The following is a 15,783-nucleotide window of genomic DNA, read 5'->3' as shown; positions in this document are numbered from 1 at the left end:
GGAATTGTTGTATAATTCGTTTTTGTAAGAGAGTATCAGTTACAATGTTATTTTGACAGCTCCATCCTGTAGACAGCAGAATCGCCACTGCAATAAACGGAGGGCATAAGGTGCAATTACAGACAGGCTGTTGCTTCAGTGGGAGAAGCGAAAGGAGCGCCAGCCGAACCCGCCGAGCGCCGCTGCGGCAGGGAGGGATGCTGGGGCCGCACAGCGCCTGCCCCGAGCCCAGACGCTCTGGCCGCACCTCCGCCGTGACCGCCCCTGGGGCTAAGCCCCAGACCACCGGCGGGAACCTCTCGGTGCAGGGCCGGGCTGTGCCTCTGCTCGGCGTCGCCCCGATCGGGACACCCGGTCCGGCCGCGTCCAGCGGTAAGGCGGGCGCAGAGCGCGGTGGCCGCGACTCGGCGGGGCCGCCGAGCAGAGACGGCTGTGCCGGCCCCGCGCCTGCCGAGAGACGCGGCTCCCCAGCGGCTGCCCCCGCCCCGGGGTCCCCCCGCCTCCCGCCGCCCCGCCTCGGCCCGCCCCGGCCCGCCCCGCGGGTCTCCCCCCGCGCCTCGGCGGCGGAGCGGAGCGGAGCGGCCGCCGCCCCAGCCGCGGCGGAGTGAATGGGTTGCCATGGCAACTGAGTGAGGCAGCAGCGAGGCCGCCGCGGCCCCAGCCGCCTCCGCTCCGCAGCGTGTGGGCGAGCAGCAGCGAGCGGCCGCCGGGACAGCCGAGGGGACGCCGGGAGCGCAGCGGCAGGATGGAGGACGGCTTCTCCAGCTACAGCAGCCTCTACGACACCTCCTCGCTGCTCCAGTTCTGCAACGGTAAGGGCGGGGGCCGCCTCCGGCGAGCAGCGGGGTCCCGGCGCCCCGGCGGGGCGGAGGCGGAGGCCGGCGCCGGGAAAGCAGCGCCGGGAGCGGGCCTGGTCCGGGCTGCCCGAGTCGTCTGCACCGCCCAGGGCCGCCTGGCTCCGCGGTGTAACTCGGGGAGAGGAGGAGGAGGAGGAGGGAGGAAACTTCATCCCCCTCTGTCTCCCCCATTATAGGGCGGGAAACCTGCCAGCCCTCGGGGCGCCCCTGCGAGGAACTTCTGCGCCTTCTTCACGGGTACATGCAGAGATTTGTGTGCGGATGTGTGTGTTAGAGATGTGTGTCTGCGTATCTGCCTCAAAGACAGGTCTGGTAGCCCAAGCGGTCACCAGCGCTGCGTGTCTGCGCTGCCAGCATACACACAAGCACGCACACATGTGTGTAAATATATCTATGTGTGTGTATGTATGTATACACAGATGTGTAGGACATGGGTAGGACGGAGCTCTCCGTGACCCTGCGGGATGCAGTGGGATGCCGCGGCGGGGCCAGGTGTCCTTCAGCCCCCTGCCCGCCCCCGGAGCGCCCCTGGCGCTCTCCCACTAGCCAGTGCTGGGGTGTGAGGTGCCTGTGCGGAGTTACGGAGTCGACCCATAGTTACTGGTTTTAATGTTTGCTGTTTTTTTTAAGGTAGGGGTTGTTGGGTTGGTGGCGTCACCTGGGTGGCAGCGTGACAGGGGAGCTGATGGGCTGCAGTGGTGGGTCGTAAAAAAGCAAGAAGGAGGTGAGGAGCTGCAACTATTCTCACAGGAGGTGTTGGAGATTGGTCTGCATGGTACTTGGGATTATTCAGGTAGCTGACATTTGGGAGGGAAATAAATCAGGCGTCCTAAATGTAACAGAGAGTTCTTCATGGTAAACTATAATCTCAAAATACCTTATTTTCATTCGAGTTGCTGCATTCTAGCAGCAAAACTGTAAGCATTCATAATCTCACATTTCCTTGAAAATTGATTTGGGGATCTTTTATTCCTCCACATTTTAGTAGTGGTCTGGTTTTCTATAGCTATATAAACAGCTGGAATCAGGTTCATACTAAATTGCTTCATGACAGCAATTGACATAGCTGCCTCTTCTCTAGGAAGATACGAAGAGGATAAATTTTACATGATTTTCCATGTGGTGTGTTTCAAGAAAGGAACAGATTTGCAGAAAACTCTGAATACATGTGGACCTTGAGATTGTGGAAGCGGTTTTTCAGGCATCATGAGTTGCATGTGTGGGCTGTGCATTGTGTAGTGACGCCGTATTTTTGGAGCTCTTCAGGAGAGAAAACTATGACTGTGTATGGGGGTTTTACGCTAATAGCAGATGCCTGTTTTGCCTAAACTTAATAAATATTTCATTGTAAGTATTTTTGAAAAGAAAACATACAGCAATGTATTTCAAATTTTACACTCTAAGCCATTTATGAACTAACTGTCTTCCTACCCAGATCCCCAGGCTTTACTTTTACAGTGACTGTGATAGGAGCATCCATGTGGGAGCAGGAGTAGCAGCACTTTCTGAATAGTTTGTAAAAGCAGAGTAGCTTATTCCTCAGCACTGTCCCTCATATTGATTTAGTAACTCTGAGCACCTATTGTACTTTGTGGAAATAAGCCACATGTATTTATGCTGTACATAGGTTTTAAAATCTTAGTTAATTCTGAGGTATTAGGTTCTATAATGTGTTTCTGATAAAGTTGCTTGCTTAGCTGTCATCTCATTGCAGATAGTGAGCTCAAAGGATGCTGTAAACTTGTATTATTCTGTGCTTATAAAAGAAAGTAGTTGAATTCAGAAGCCTTTCCTTTTATGAGTTAGCTGTCAGAGACACTATATTAAATGAGGTAAGGAATTAAAGATAGTAAGTCCTTTGACTACAGCCTTGAGGTGATCAGGTATTTCACACATGACCCATGAGGAAGAAAATACAGAGAGAGGATGCCAGTTTTAAGGTTGAAGAGAGGTAAAGAAAATTTCTTTACACAGAAGAGGAAAAGTTCTTGCAAGTATAATGGGTAGTATGAAAGTTGATGTGAAGCTGGGAATGGGGCAGACATAAGAACCAAATGAAGCAAGAAAATGGTAGAGGTATGAAAGACAACATGATTTTAATATTTGGTAAAATGAAATACAGAAGTGTCTGGTAAGCACTCAAAGTGGTCATTGTTGTATGCTGCAAGGTTTTCTGTTCTGAACAGGCTTAATTTTAGTTTTACAAGGAAAGACGTGATGGAATTTTCTGATGCTACCGAAGAGAAGTGATAAAGAGACTACCCGAACATATTGTTTCAAAAGTTCAGGATACAGAGGCTGTGCTTCTGTGCAAATAACTGCAGATCACCTGTAGGGTGGCAGCTGAGGTCTAGCCTGGACCAAGGATGGCTGCAGCTTCTTGCACTTCTCAATCTCTTCTTGTTTGGAGTGGGTGGGGGAGCCCAAGAGGGATGGGGAAGAAGGGAGCAGTGGATGGAAGGAGATTATGATGGGAATGAGGCAGCAGGATCTGGAGGACCTAGTCAGGGAGGAAATAAGTAATATTCCAAACTTGCACAAAGACTCCCTTTCATTCTAGAAAGGGCCTTGGGTTCAGGAGGAGAATTTGGGTCTTCACTCACGCAAATCTAGTGTGCATGAGTCTTTAGTAATGTATTTTTTTGACTTGTGATGTGTAAAAAATATGGGAAATGAAGAAGGAAGGAAAGAAGAAAGAGGTGAGAAAAATATGTTAGTTTTGAGCTGCATGTCTGAAATCTAGGGCAGATATTTAGCACAGCTAGTTCAAAGACACCTAGTTTCTTCAAACTCTGTTTTACAGAACAGTAAAGGTATGGTTGGCATTTGAGAAACATTGTGTTAATGAACTCAAATGTCAGTCCAAGGTAACATCAAAGCAAGAAATACAAGCTTCCTATGTGATTTTAGGCAAGTTATTTCATTCTTGGTGCCTTAGTTTCCTCAGTTGTAAACTCAGTGGAAAGTACATACCTACTCTGGGGGAGTTAATCATATTTATTGATTTGTTTGTTGTTTCCCTCCTCATTTTCAGTGGACAGTCTTCAGAGGCACAAAATGTTTTGCTAGTTGCTGTGCCTGTTCTGTTTGTTTGTTTATTTTTAAGAAAGACATTAAGTAACTCCTCTTAATGCCCAAGGACAGTTCTCAACTTACATCTCACTTTCTAGGTAATGAAGAACACGATTTATTTTGCATGTTGAAAAGTAAACCTTAGATAATATTAACTGTGCCTGGAATTGAAGTAACTTTTAGGTAGAAAGCCATTACGTTTATCTACAGTCAATCAGAGCATTAGTCACATGATATTTAAGATGAAGCTAAAAGTGGTAGGATACTGATAAAGGCAAGACAGTGTTGAGGTTTTTAGTATCTGCTTAAAAACTGATGGAGACAACCCTGCTTGAAGCTCTACAGAACAAGACATATACTGGAATTATAGACAGTGCTTATTTCATCTCCAGTTGATTTACAGAGCTGCAGGAGTGATCATTAGTGTTTAAAGATAAGTTTGGAAGGCATGTAGGGTGTGGGCAGAGGTTCTTGGGTCTTCTGACCACAATTCCCCAGCTATTTTATTCTCTCTCCATTTACACAGCCTTCACCACAGTAATTGCTGTGGGCAGGATTATTGAAATGTATTGAAATGTAAAGGATGCAGTCTGGGATTCCTGCAAAATGACTGTGTAGACTTAGAGATGGAAGTCAGAATTAATCATTTGGAAATTGCAGCATCTTTTTGATATCTTTAATATGGCTAGTGGGAAAACTGTAGTTGTCAAATGGCCATTTCTGCAACCACAGATGCTGTGTTTGACAGAAACTTCAAGTTTGGAGTGTCAGAGTGAAACAGATTATTTCTTAATGAAATTGATTTGTTTGGCAAGGGATTCCATAACATTAGTTACAGTTCTGTTTAACAGATAACCCAAAGTGTAATTGTTAATAGAAAAAAGTAGAGTTTGAGATAATTTTAGAATGATACAAATTATATTATCATTTATTTTTATAAAAAATCAGAATAATAAAAAAACCTCTTGAAAAAATATTAAGATATTATTAAGATTTTTGACAGGTAATAGGTTTGATAACTGTTAGTCATTATTCCTTTTAAGTCATGAAAAGTAAATTGTGTGACTTGGATTTTGTCAGCTTATTTCCAGTTTGAATCTTCTGCTTCTGTCCTTATCTACCATTCCCAAAAGTAAATAGAATATATGTACCTCTTCTCTCCAAGTCCTGTATCCACAAGTGGAGCAATGCCCTGTCGGTGAGGAAGTGAAGCCACAAACAGGAAATCTGTGTGGACAGTATTATTCTGATGCTTGTCTCTTCTTTCCTACTTGACTCTCACACTTCCTCTCCCTAACCTTCCAAAAGGCAGCCAGTTACCCTCTTCCTACAGCTGGACCAAAATCCCACGGTGCAGAATGGGTTGGGGAAGGAACAATAGTAAGCTGAGCCTTGTAGCTTTCAGGTCACTTGTTCAAATCTGTCGTGTGCTGGAAGAGACTGTAATTTGTTTTAGTGTGATCCCTTCCTAAGAAAAATGCAAAGCAAAATTGTATTTAATGTGGTTCTTACTGAGCAGATTTATGCACTGCGTTATGAAAAGGTGTTGCAAGCATGTTCAAAAAGATGTTGCAAAAATGTTAATAGCATTACTCATGTTGTTTTTCTCAGCAGTCCATAACAACACAGACAGACAAACCAGGCTTTCTCATGGTTCATCTCTAAATCTGTTCTCTCCAGAACAGCAGCGTAGTTTGAATTCAGAGGTGGAGAAGAGACCCTACTTGAAGCTTCCATCAGTTTTGTAGGACAGTAGAAGACTTTTTATTAACCACCATTACTTGGACAGCATTTTCTTAATTTTTGTTTCAATGAAATTTGTTCTGGCTCTTGCAGTCAAACTCTTAAATGTAATGCTGAGTTGGACTCTGTATTAGGTGTCAGTTTTATGCATTTTGGAGCTATATGGATTAGAAGTTGATTCTAGAATGTTTTGTCCTCTATCCTGGAGTAAAGGGAGGGGTGGTGAACAGAAACACATTTGCATGTGTGTGTGTATGTGCAGTAATTGAATGCAGAATAAATCAGTATTCTATGAATTAAAAATAACTTGCTATAATGGACACTTGCACAATATATATTGTTAGGCTATTAAAGTTTAAACTATTATTACTGGTAAGACACTATATAAGTAAACTGAATTTGTTGCTCTTTAATTAGCTATTTATTTCCAAGTAATGAATTATTAACACTTGTTTTAGTTGAATGAATGGTGTTAATTATAGTTACTGGAATTTAATTTTTTTTCCTTTTTTTCTTTTTTTTTTTTTTAAACTAAGCTTCTAAAAACAAATGAAAGTGTAGAATCCTTCAGTGATAGTCAAACCTCAATAGAGAATCTGTGTCAGTGTTAGCAGTATGGAGAGAAACTACAAGTATCAAGTATTTTATCATGAATAAAACAACATACAGAATTGCAAATTAAAGCATTGGGCTCTGAGCAGAAAAACATGCTTTATCTGATCTTCAGGGAGTTTTTAAAAAATTTAATAGTACTTTACAGAGCTGATGAAATATGTGTTTTAAGTTCTAATTAAGAATAGCAAAACTCACATTCTTTTATTGAAGTTTAAACTGCATGCAAACAATTCAAATAAGGATTAAAATTATATTGAAAGTACATTATTAAAAAGTGAATACGTGAGGAGACAGTGAGGGAGTACACCAGTCAGTGACATACATTTTAATACGTTTTATCCTGTTCTCTCCTGTTTCTCCTTTCCATAGAAATTTAAGATGAAGATTTTAAGGTTGATGATGCGGTTCCTCTGCCAAGAGAAATTTTGTGAAGCTGTAATGAAGAACCTGTCTTTTGATCACTAAAATCTTGGGGATGATGTGAGAGAATAAGTAGGAAGGTTGCATGAAACAGTATAATGACTACATTTTTGTTGGGTGCTTGCTGTTTGCAAATGGCACTAATTGAGCATCCATCAGGAATTATGGAAGCTTGGAGGGAGTGCAGAAGGAGCTACGGATGATGCTTTTCTTCCATGAAACATGATTTAAAATGTTCGTCCATTACATAATTAAAATGTGGAAGTAACTCCCTGAGGTTTTTTAAGGAGGTGGGGTGGGGGTAATGATATGTTAACATGATTTCACTAAATTAATTATTTGGAAAGTAATTAAGTGAGATTGTCCACACTCCATTACTTCCAAAGGGTAAAATTGGACATGGTCCATCATATTCTTGTCTTACTTTGAAATGACTGATTATTGAATAAATATATTAATTTGAAAACTAGTATTGGAGATATCTAGCACTCTTTTTAGGCATTGTGGAATGGGAAAACTAATCACATTTTTGGATTTAAAATCTGAAATAAACACCTAATTGTGATAACAGCAGTCTGCATTTCTTAACAGCATAGGGCCTGTATGTGCTTGGAAACTTACATTAAGTTTTGCAAACAGGAAAGATGAAATGTTTTCTGTTTTTAAGTATAACTTCTATAATCTGTTGCAGGCCAGTATATGAAACTTTGCTACTGGCTTGTAGTCATATGGGAATTGCCTGTGAACAGGAGCCTAAGCTCAGCTTTGAATGTGAGGTTCCTAAGATACAGAATAGATGAGCATATTCATTATGTAAATAGAGAAAAAGTCTTCATTTCAAGTTAGTAAAGGCAAATATTTTTAAATGGAGATCTTGTAAAGACCCTTGTATTTCATGAATACTAGATGTTCCTATTTCTTAAAACTTGGAAAACACAGCAAACTGAAACAGCCTTTGTCATTTCCCTCTGCAGCTCCTGTACACCCAAATGGGGATGACTGGTTAGTGGTGTCTAGAATTTTCTTGAGACTGTTGAAGGGTTTTGTACCCCGAAGTCACCAGCATTAGGAGAAGCTCTTATTTTATTTTTTCCTCTTGGGGAGAAAAATCACCCTGAAATCCAAAAAGGTTCTGACAGACAGTCAGTTTCATGTTTATTTTGTTTACTAAAACCAGTTACCACTTTGTTGCTTCCTTTTCCCCTTCCTGTCCAGCATTTCACAAACTGTTTTACACACACCTGTTGTTGCCTAGAAAGCATTTCCATCTCCCACATGGAGATGCCGCTTTAAAGAGCCTGCAGGATCTGGCAGGTGGGTCCTTCTCCTGACCCTGAAGCAAGTCAGGCTTAATGTGTTACATGACATGGGCCTACTGCTCAGTATCCACTGAATGGCATGTGCTCCCATGGTGGGGGAGGATGGGTTCTTGGAGGTGGGAGAGGGCTCTGGCTACATGGGTGGTCTGGTGAGGCTGGCCAGGATGCAGGGGGCAACGAGGTCTTTATCTAAACTGATAAAAACCTTGCAGGCATTAGCATATCTCCAGGGTCAAGCCAGTCTTTATTCAAAGCAGTGTCTGCATTGCTGCCCTTTTGCTTTACTTCTTCCAAATATAGGCCAAAATTATAGGGCAGTGACAGTCAGGATTATGCTCAAAGGATCTGAAAAATCAGGCCATCTTTTCTATGTTCCTAACCATGAACCTAGACATTGAATTTTTTATGAAATTTTAAAATTGAATTTAAGGAGTTTATGTCCAAGCATCAAATGAGACAGAGTGATAAAGCACATCTGAAATATCTCAGTGTGACATGGTAAACAATTTCTGATGTGATTTGGGGTAAGAGGCAAAATCCAGATGCTGTGCAGCTGATAGTTTGGCTTTGGACTTCAGTGAGACTGCAATTTCAAGCTCTGGAAACACTCATGGCAAGCTCCAATTGAGTCAAAGAAAATGAAGATTCTTAGAAATTTTAGTTCTCATAGTAAAAAATGTACAGCACTGCAATTTAGTGAACTGTGTATAATGCCATGCACAGAGAGAAGTATGAGGGTAGATTTTTTCTTTTTCTCCCTTTTATGCTAGACAGCACATCTATGTGTGTGAGAATCCCTCTGGTAGCTGTATTTCAGCTTGGAAATAAGTGACTTCCTCTGTGTTCAGAAGTTTTAGTGAACTAATTAGGGGTCCTTTGGGACTAAATATTTTATACATACAATTTTTAAGTTAAGCATTTATACATTTTGCAAGGCTTGAGGCCTTTCTCTGCTAAGAATTGAGGAAAGATCCAGTATTAAAATTTGGGGGTTTGGTATGTGGTCTGGCAGATGTGTAGGCTGGGTCAGTTACTGGTGAAAGGCTAAATACTTTAAAAGAGGTATATAAGATGCACCAGCTCTGTGGTGCTGTATTTTAGCACCATGTCTACATTAGCGAGAACTGTGAGACAAAAGAAAGAAATCTATAAAACAGAATAGTCTGTGGTGAGGACTTGGGTATCCCCGTGTCTCTGCATTTACTGTGGACTAGCTGTAACCTGATGGTGTGCACCAAACATACATCAGCACTGGAGAGTTCCTGGTGTGCTGCTGGAGTGCCCTACCAAGGCTTGGCCGTTCTGTGAGCCAAAGAGGGGTGATGGGTGATGATCCTGAGTGAGCATCCTCTGGGACCAAACTCAAATGTCTATGGGAGCTGTGGCAGGTGTAGCTGGGGCAGTTTTTCTGTCGTCGTCTTTGAGAGATGTTTTTTCGCAGTCTACGGACTCTTGGCCATCACTCATTCTGTTTTGGGAAGTAATATGGTTGGTGCACCAATGGAGAAGTTGCTTACTTGTTGTTCCATTCTGTGTTTCTTGAGAAGAGGTATATAAGAGGTATAACCCTTAATATCATGAACAAGGGAACACAGGACTTGTGTTTGGCTTGAGCATGTCTGTAGGTCCAAAGATGTATTAACAATTTCTGTTTCCAAAAGGTCATTATGAGCACTGATTGTGTTCAGAATTGAAAATTTAAAACTCTGGATTTATTCTGAGCAAGGTTCAGACAGAACTAAAATCAAAGCTTTACAACAGTGCTGCTTTAGTAAGCCCAGTCATTTTTAAGCCACGGGAGTGGAGAGAATATGGGTGTAGCAGTTTACCTGTCCTTTTTATGATTTAATAGCTTGGTGTTTTTAAAAGTGAATAAAATAAACAAACAGGATACAAATAGTAGGGGTTTTGGTTAGAGGACTCCTTTCCCTCATTATTATTGATTATTGCATGGTGAGGTTTGCTTAAATTGTTTTTGCTGCATTGAACAATCCCTTATTTGAAAGACTTAGAATAAGTGTTATCTGTGCAAGCCTGAAAAAAAAAAGTGATTCTGACTATTACACCAGTAGTCTTTTGGAACAAATTTATAGCTGGATTAAATCATTAGTTATTTGAATGGTATTTCAGGGAGGTTTTATGACCTAAATGCTTTGGTTTTGGTTTTTTTTTTGCAAAGAGTTAAAAATCTGAGTTGTGTGATTAAATGCTCAGCTATGAAATTGAAAAATGTTTGCTGTTGTGTTAAGTGAATACTTTATAACTAAAAATCATGAAAGCTGCAAAATACATTTGTTAGTATAGTCTCCTGAGAGCAATATATTTGTATATAGTCACTCTTTTTTTCCGGAATGCAGAGTTGTGAGGCTTTAAGGTGAAACTTTACAGCAGTGAACAGAGTAGTGTGGTTTATTTCAGCATTGTCTCGTGTAAGTTATTTGAGAGATTCCATTCTGTAGCTGTCATTCCTAGGTAAGATGCTCTTGCTGGGATTGTAGCTTCTTCTGTGAAGACATATCCCTGGGTGATTCGTATGCTTATTTTTAAATTTTGTTTAAATAGAGTCTATACCAAGACAACCTATCACTCCCCAGCCTCCCACAGGACAAAGCTGAATTGAAAGAATCCTTTCTCCTTTTATCTGCCCTTTTAAAGTAAAATTTACCTTGTTTCTGATGCATACTGATGTGATAAAGCCATCTACTAACTTTGAAGATGAGTAACGCTATTTGAGAGTGTTTCAAATGTTTCAATGAAATGAAAGAATACAAAGTAACATAGATGGGGATTCTAAGGGAGGTTAAAGATGACAGACTCAGTCCTTCAGATGTTACATAAGAGGGTGTATAGGATTGCTTAGGAGTAAAGGTTAGTAAACCAGAGAGCTGTGGGAGCTGGAACATAGTAGGTGTAAAATTCAGGAGACTGAGGTTAAGTGGATTTGGGTCTTGGGAGCCAAACCTGATGCCCCCACCCCACTGTCCCTTCCCATTTCTAGCTCAGGCTAATGAGCTGATGTACAGCTTGGACTGCAAAATCATCTTACGCTGAGCGGCTGTTTGGGACAAGCTCTTGCTTCCTCTTCCCTCTCTTGCTGTCTATGATTTTATCCCCTTGACAAACTGAATTGTCAGTTATTTTAACATACTTACCTTAGAGAAAAAAAAAAGTATGCAGTATCTGTTTGGTACTTTGCATTTGCTGGATTAGTTTTGTGCTACGTTGCAGAAATAGATTCCAGAGGCAGCAGAAGACAAATTGTAGGAGTGGTGGGTGCTGCAGACAGACTGGGGGCTTCTAGGTTGGCCATTGTGTCTTGTGGAACTGGACCCTTGCTTTTGTCATTGCAGCTGCTTGTGGCACCATGTGTTACACACCATCAATAAATTAACTCAAGTTGGAAGTGTTGCCCATCTGTTGTGTATTGTAGCAGGTAGAAGTGACCCCTTTTTTCTGTATTGTGCCAGACATAGTGTGGAAGGCAAACTTTTAAAATAACATGTAAGACAATACAAGAGAGGGACAGTCAACTGCTAGAAGAGTAATAAAAAAGGAAAGTACTTTTTGACTGCTACAAATATGATTGAAAATTGAATTAAAGGTTCATAGAGGTTCATTACCTACGCACCATAAATTTAATTTTCAATCCAGTTACCCATTCTAAGCAGAGTGGACTAACAAATTTTTTACCATTGAGATTCCTGCCTTTCTTTGGTGAATGTTTAGCTTTCATCGTTGCTTTTCGTTTGTGTCTGTGTGTGTTTTGTTGTTTCTTTTCCTCCCTGGAAGGTACAAATCTCAATCTTTTTTGTAATTCGTCTTATATGCTTTGCAGAGTATGACATCACATTTGATTTTTTAAAAAATAAATAAAAAAAATCATGGTTAGCCCCAGGCACACAGGTGTACTCTATTTTTTATACAGAAATTTTAATTAGTGATTGAATATCACCTGCCCTTTTTTTGCATTTTTGAAATTTGTAAGTATGTATTTCTTACAATTTTCTGTTATACTTTTGGGAGATAAGTAAAATTTCTATCAAAAGAACAACAATCTCTTCTTTCTTACTTTACCTTAGTTGGGAACATACTGGTTTCAGGGCCATGTTGATCAGATTATTCCACAACTCTTTAGGACAAGATATACCCTAAAACCAGAATTAATCATTAACAAACATCACCAGTGTGATGCTGCTGCTCTGTTCTCAGAACCAAATCTGTCTGAAAGCAGGTGAAGCATTTCTTTTGGTTACAGTAAACTCATTGCAAGGGGAAGAGAAAGATCTCCAAGATCTCAGTGCATTCAGGAATTTAAACACAAATGCTGTTGCAGGAGTTAGTTGTGTTCAGTGGTCCCACATAGGAAGGCCTGGATTAAAAACCTTGCACTTGAAAGAGAGCAGTTATGATCCTGTTTGGGTTTTTTTGCTTCCAAAAAGATGAAATAAGCCTAAAGCAGCTCCAGTGATTCCTGCAAGGCTTTATAGGATTTTGTAAAGCCCTGAAACTGTTTGGTCGATGGTGGGTTATTAACCTTGGTAGTTGGGACTCAGAAGATTATGAGAGATTTGTGTGCATATTGTTCCAGGTGGGAGTAACTTCAGGGCTCTCCCTCCTTTCTACTTTTTATTTTTGAGCTTTTAATGTAAAAAAATGTTTAGCCTCAGGGAACCCTCTAAATCTAAGCCTTTTACTGCCTCCTGAATTTGGCAGTTGCTTCTCTTGGTTTAAGTCTCTAGGCATGTGTGATGTGAAGCTTTGAAGAAGCTGTTGGCTGGCTGAAGCCTCTCTAGGGTCAAGGAGAAGGATAATAAAGTTTGTGCTTTTAAAATTTTCTTTCTTCCCATCACACAGATATTTTAACACAAGTGAAACAGCAGATTTTTAGTAAAGACTCTAGAATTAAAGAGTTGCTAAGACTGTCTCTTTTGTGGTTTGGTTTTAATTTGGTGTGGAAAGCCACATATATTTTGTCAGTGTTTTAATATTGGGCATTAGAAACGGGTTAATCCGTTTAAGAAGTGGAACAGGAGATTCAGGAGTGAGATATTGCAACCCAGTTTTTTTGGATGATGCCCAATGGACCACTGACAAGTGCCAGAAAAGGCAAAAGAACCCCACGAGTTTTTAAATCTGTGTAATTCTGGTTCTACACAGTGTCTGCTGGTCCCATGCTCAGTGAGCAAACAAATGCAAAGTCCATGGCACTCTGTATCCCAAACAGCCAGCACCTTCACCTTTCCTAGCAAGGCTCTTCAGATGCCATCTCAGCACTGCTCATGTACTTCCTCCAAGAATGAAAGAGATACAGGCTACCTTTTTCTGGCTATTCCTAATTTTTTTTTCTCCAGACTGGCTTCCTTAACATAAGTGTCTTGTGGGAGTGGATTAGAAATAGAACAAATGGATCAGGGAGGAAAAAAGCTATTTCAAACATCTTGATTGTGACAGGGTCTTTCTGCTTGGGTGTTCCCAGCTGTGGCATAGAGCACTCATGGCATTACACTGGTTTGTATTAACTAACTTTACTTGATTTAGTAATGGCTAAAATATATAAAGTGATTTAAAAACAATTGGTGTTACACAGTCATTGTTCAGTTTACCAGGCTGTCTGGGTTCATCTGCTGCAGAGACTGTGCACTATGGAAGCTTTTTCTTTACTGTTAATGTAGTAGTATGTTTTTTTAAAGTAGAAACTTCATTTATCTTAGAAAATAGTGTAAATTATCTGATTTTACCAACAGTTTATTGTAGTACCATTTATTCTGCTGCTGTATAAAAATTTAAAGTAATTTTGTGCTTACAAACAGCAATTCTGTGACTCTGCTGACAGGTCAGCAACTTGCATGGTTGTGAAATCTTTCCTCTTTTTTCCAGTTACAACTGGGAAAAACTGACATGTTGTTGCTCTTATGAGTCCCTGTTACCTGTCCTTGAGCAAGCTGTGGCTGAGAGCTGCATACTAAATGTCAGCTATCGGATGGTGCAATCCTTGTGAGTAGAATTCCCACTTCCACAGCTGTGGGAGTGGAAACATGAAGCAGTCAAATAAGCTCAGTCCCCCAAGGCTCCTCCCAAGGTGACTGGTGCAGAGTGCAGTGACATCCAGGGGATTCTTGTGACCTTTTGTAGGCACAAACCTTGGAAAAGAAATGAGCATTGTTAAAAGTGATGACATCTTTCAGATGATAAAAGTAGCAGCCTTAAAAAAAAAAAAGCTTTTGACACTTTCGACAGGCTTGTACATGATAATTAGATAGTAAAAAGAAGGTGTGGGTTGGCAAGGCATTAGATATGAATGATATGCAGGTTTGTATCCATTTTTCTTTAAGCAATGTTGCACTGAAGATAAAGCCCTCTGAACAGCTGTGCAAAACAGAGGTTTTAAAGTGAAAACAGATTGTATCCATTTGAAATAATCCAAGGGAAGCTGGAGAAAGTTACTGGCACTCTCATTTCTATTTCAGAATAACTCCTTTGCCTCAGTAAGAAGTTCTTAGTACTGCATATTATGAGTATAATCTTAGAACTGTGTGCATTAGACTCCAGTTACACCCAGCATCTTATTTATTCACTTTCAAACTAACTTTCTTTTCTTGCAGTCTACATTCTGAACATTACTCACCTTAACTTTGCAACCTGTTGAGGATGCATAGATTTTACTCATGGTGGAGGCAGGGGATACCTAGCTCAGGTTTCTCACAGCCCCATCCACCCTGACTTTGAACATTTCTGATAATGGGGAATCTGGAGCTTCTCTGGGCAACTTGTTCTAGTGTCTCACCAGACACTGAGCGGGTTGAAGAGCAGAGGCCTCCAGGACCTGCACCACAAGAGGATAAACTCTTGCAGAGTTTGCAAGGAAATGCTTGAGAAATTATTGGGACTTGCCTTTACTCTGCTGTAGGCAGTTGTCCATGAAACAAAATGGGGGTTTTTTTATCATCTGGTACAAGATCCATGGATACTAATGCACACTCCTGGCTGTCAGGTTTTTCTGGGGATGAAGCAGCAAGCAGATAGAATGTTGGAAATCTGGAAAAATTATTAAACTTTCCTTTTTAAGCTCAGGGAAGTTAGAAAATGTTAGAATTAAAGCTGTGTAGTGAAGCTTGCAACAAAATTGTTTTATTCATGTGTTATAAGATTTTTTTTTTTAACTACTTCGTTATTCCCTCTAATTTTCACAGGAATTGTGCCTCATTAATTTCAGACAGACTTTCCTGGAGTCAAATAAATCCAATAAGCCTATTTTATGTAAATTTGAAATGGAGTAAATATAAACCCAGTAAATTTGATACCCAGTTCAAAAGCCTCTCTTTTTCATGCAAGGAGAGCTAGTAGAGCATTGAACTACTTTGCAATCCAGTAAAAAAATTGTATTTGTTCAGGGATTTCTATTTAATAAATTGGGAAGCAGAAACTACGTCACTGTGAGTGACTGCTTGTCAGTTAAATATTTGGGTTTGGGGTTATTTTTGTGTAGATTGGTGGGGGCTTTGTTTGGGTTTTTTTGCTGATTGGTTGTTTTTCCTTTTTTTTTTTCTTTTTTCTTTTTTCCGCTTGATAAGGTGCTTATGAAGCTCCCTTATTTCCAGCTAAGAGGGGGGAAAAGGGGAGGTTTCCTTGAGTGTGTGACCCCTCTGCCTCAGTGGCACTCACTACTACTGCAGTTGCTTGTTGTTGGCTTGAGTGTAACTGAGGATGCCTGATCAACCAGATGGTTTTTTTCTTTCTCTTCCACATTTGAAATGCTT

General features: G+C 40.8%; 1 protein-coding gene across 6 annotated transcripts in view; it reads left to right on the top strand.

Moving 5' to 3' along the window:
* Window positions 1–15,783, top strand: part of EML1 (EMAP like 1) — a 123,810-nt gene that overhangs the window by 42,953 nt on the left and 65,074 nt on the right. For 2 of the 6 annotated variants that reach the window (XM_071557539.1, XM_071557538.1), the window contains exon 1: window positions 545–812. The exons of 1 other annotated variant lie outside the window; for it this stretch is intronic. In XM_071557539.1, coding sequence (XP_071413640.1) covers window positions 746–812 — 67 coding nt within the window. In that variant the 5' untranslated portion in view covers window positions 545–745. Of the gene's footprint in view, window positions 1–510; window positions 813–15,783 lie in introns of those variants that run through there. 3 more of the 6 variants (XM_071557540.1, XM_071557534.1, XM_071557537.1) reach the window with 3 other exon arrangements.

This window comes from Pithys albifrons, chromosome 6 (genome assembly GCF_047495875.1).
Source record: "Pithys albifrons albifrons isolate INPA30051 chromosome 6, PitAlb_v1, whole genome shotgun sequence".
NCBI classification, from domain to species: domain Eukaryota; kingdom Metazoa; phylum Chordata; class Aves; order Passeriformes; family Thamnophilidae; genus Pithys; species Pithys albifrons.
Note: the sequence above shows the minus strand (reverse complement) of the source record. Positions and strands in the feature narration are given on the sequence as shown.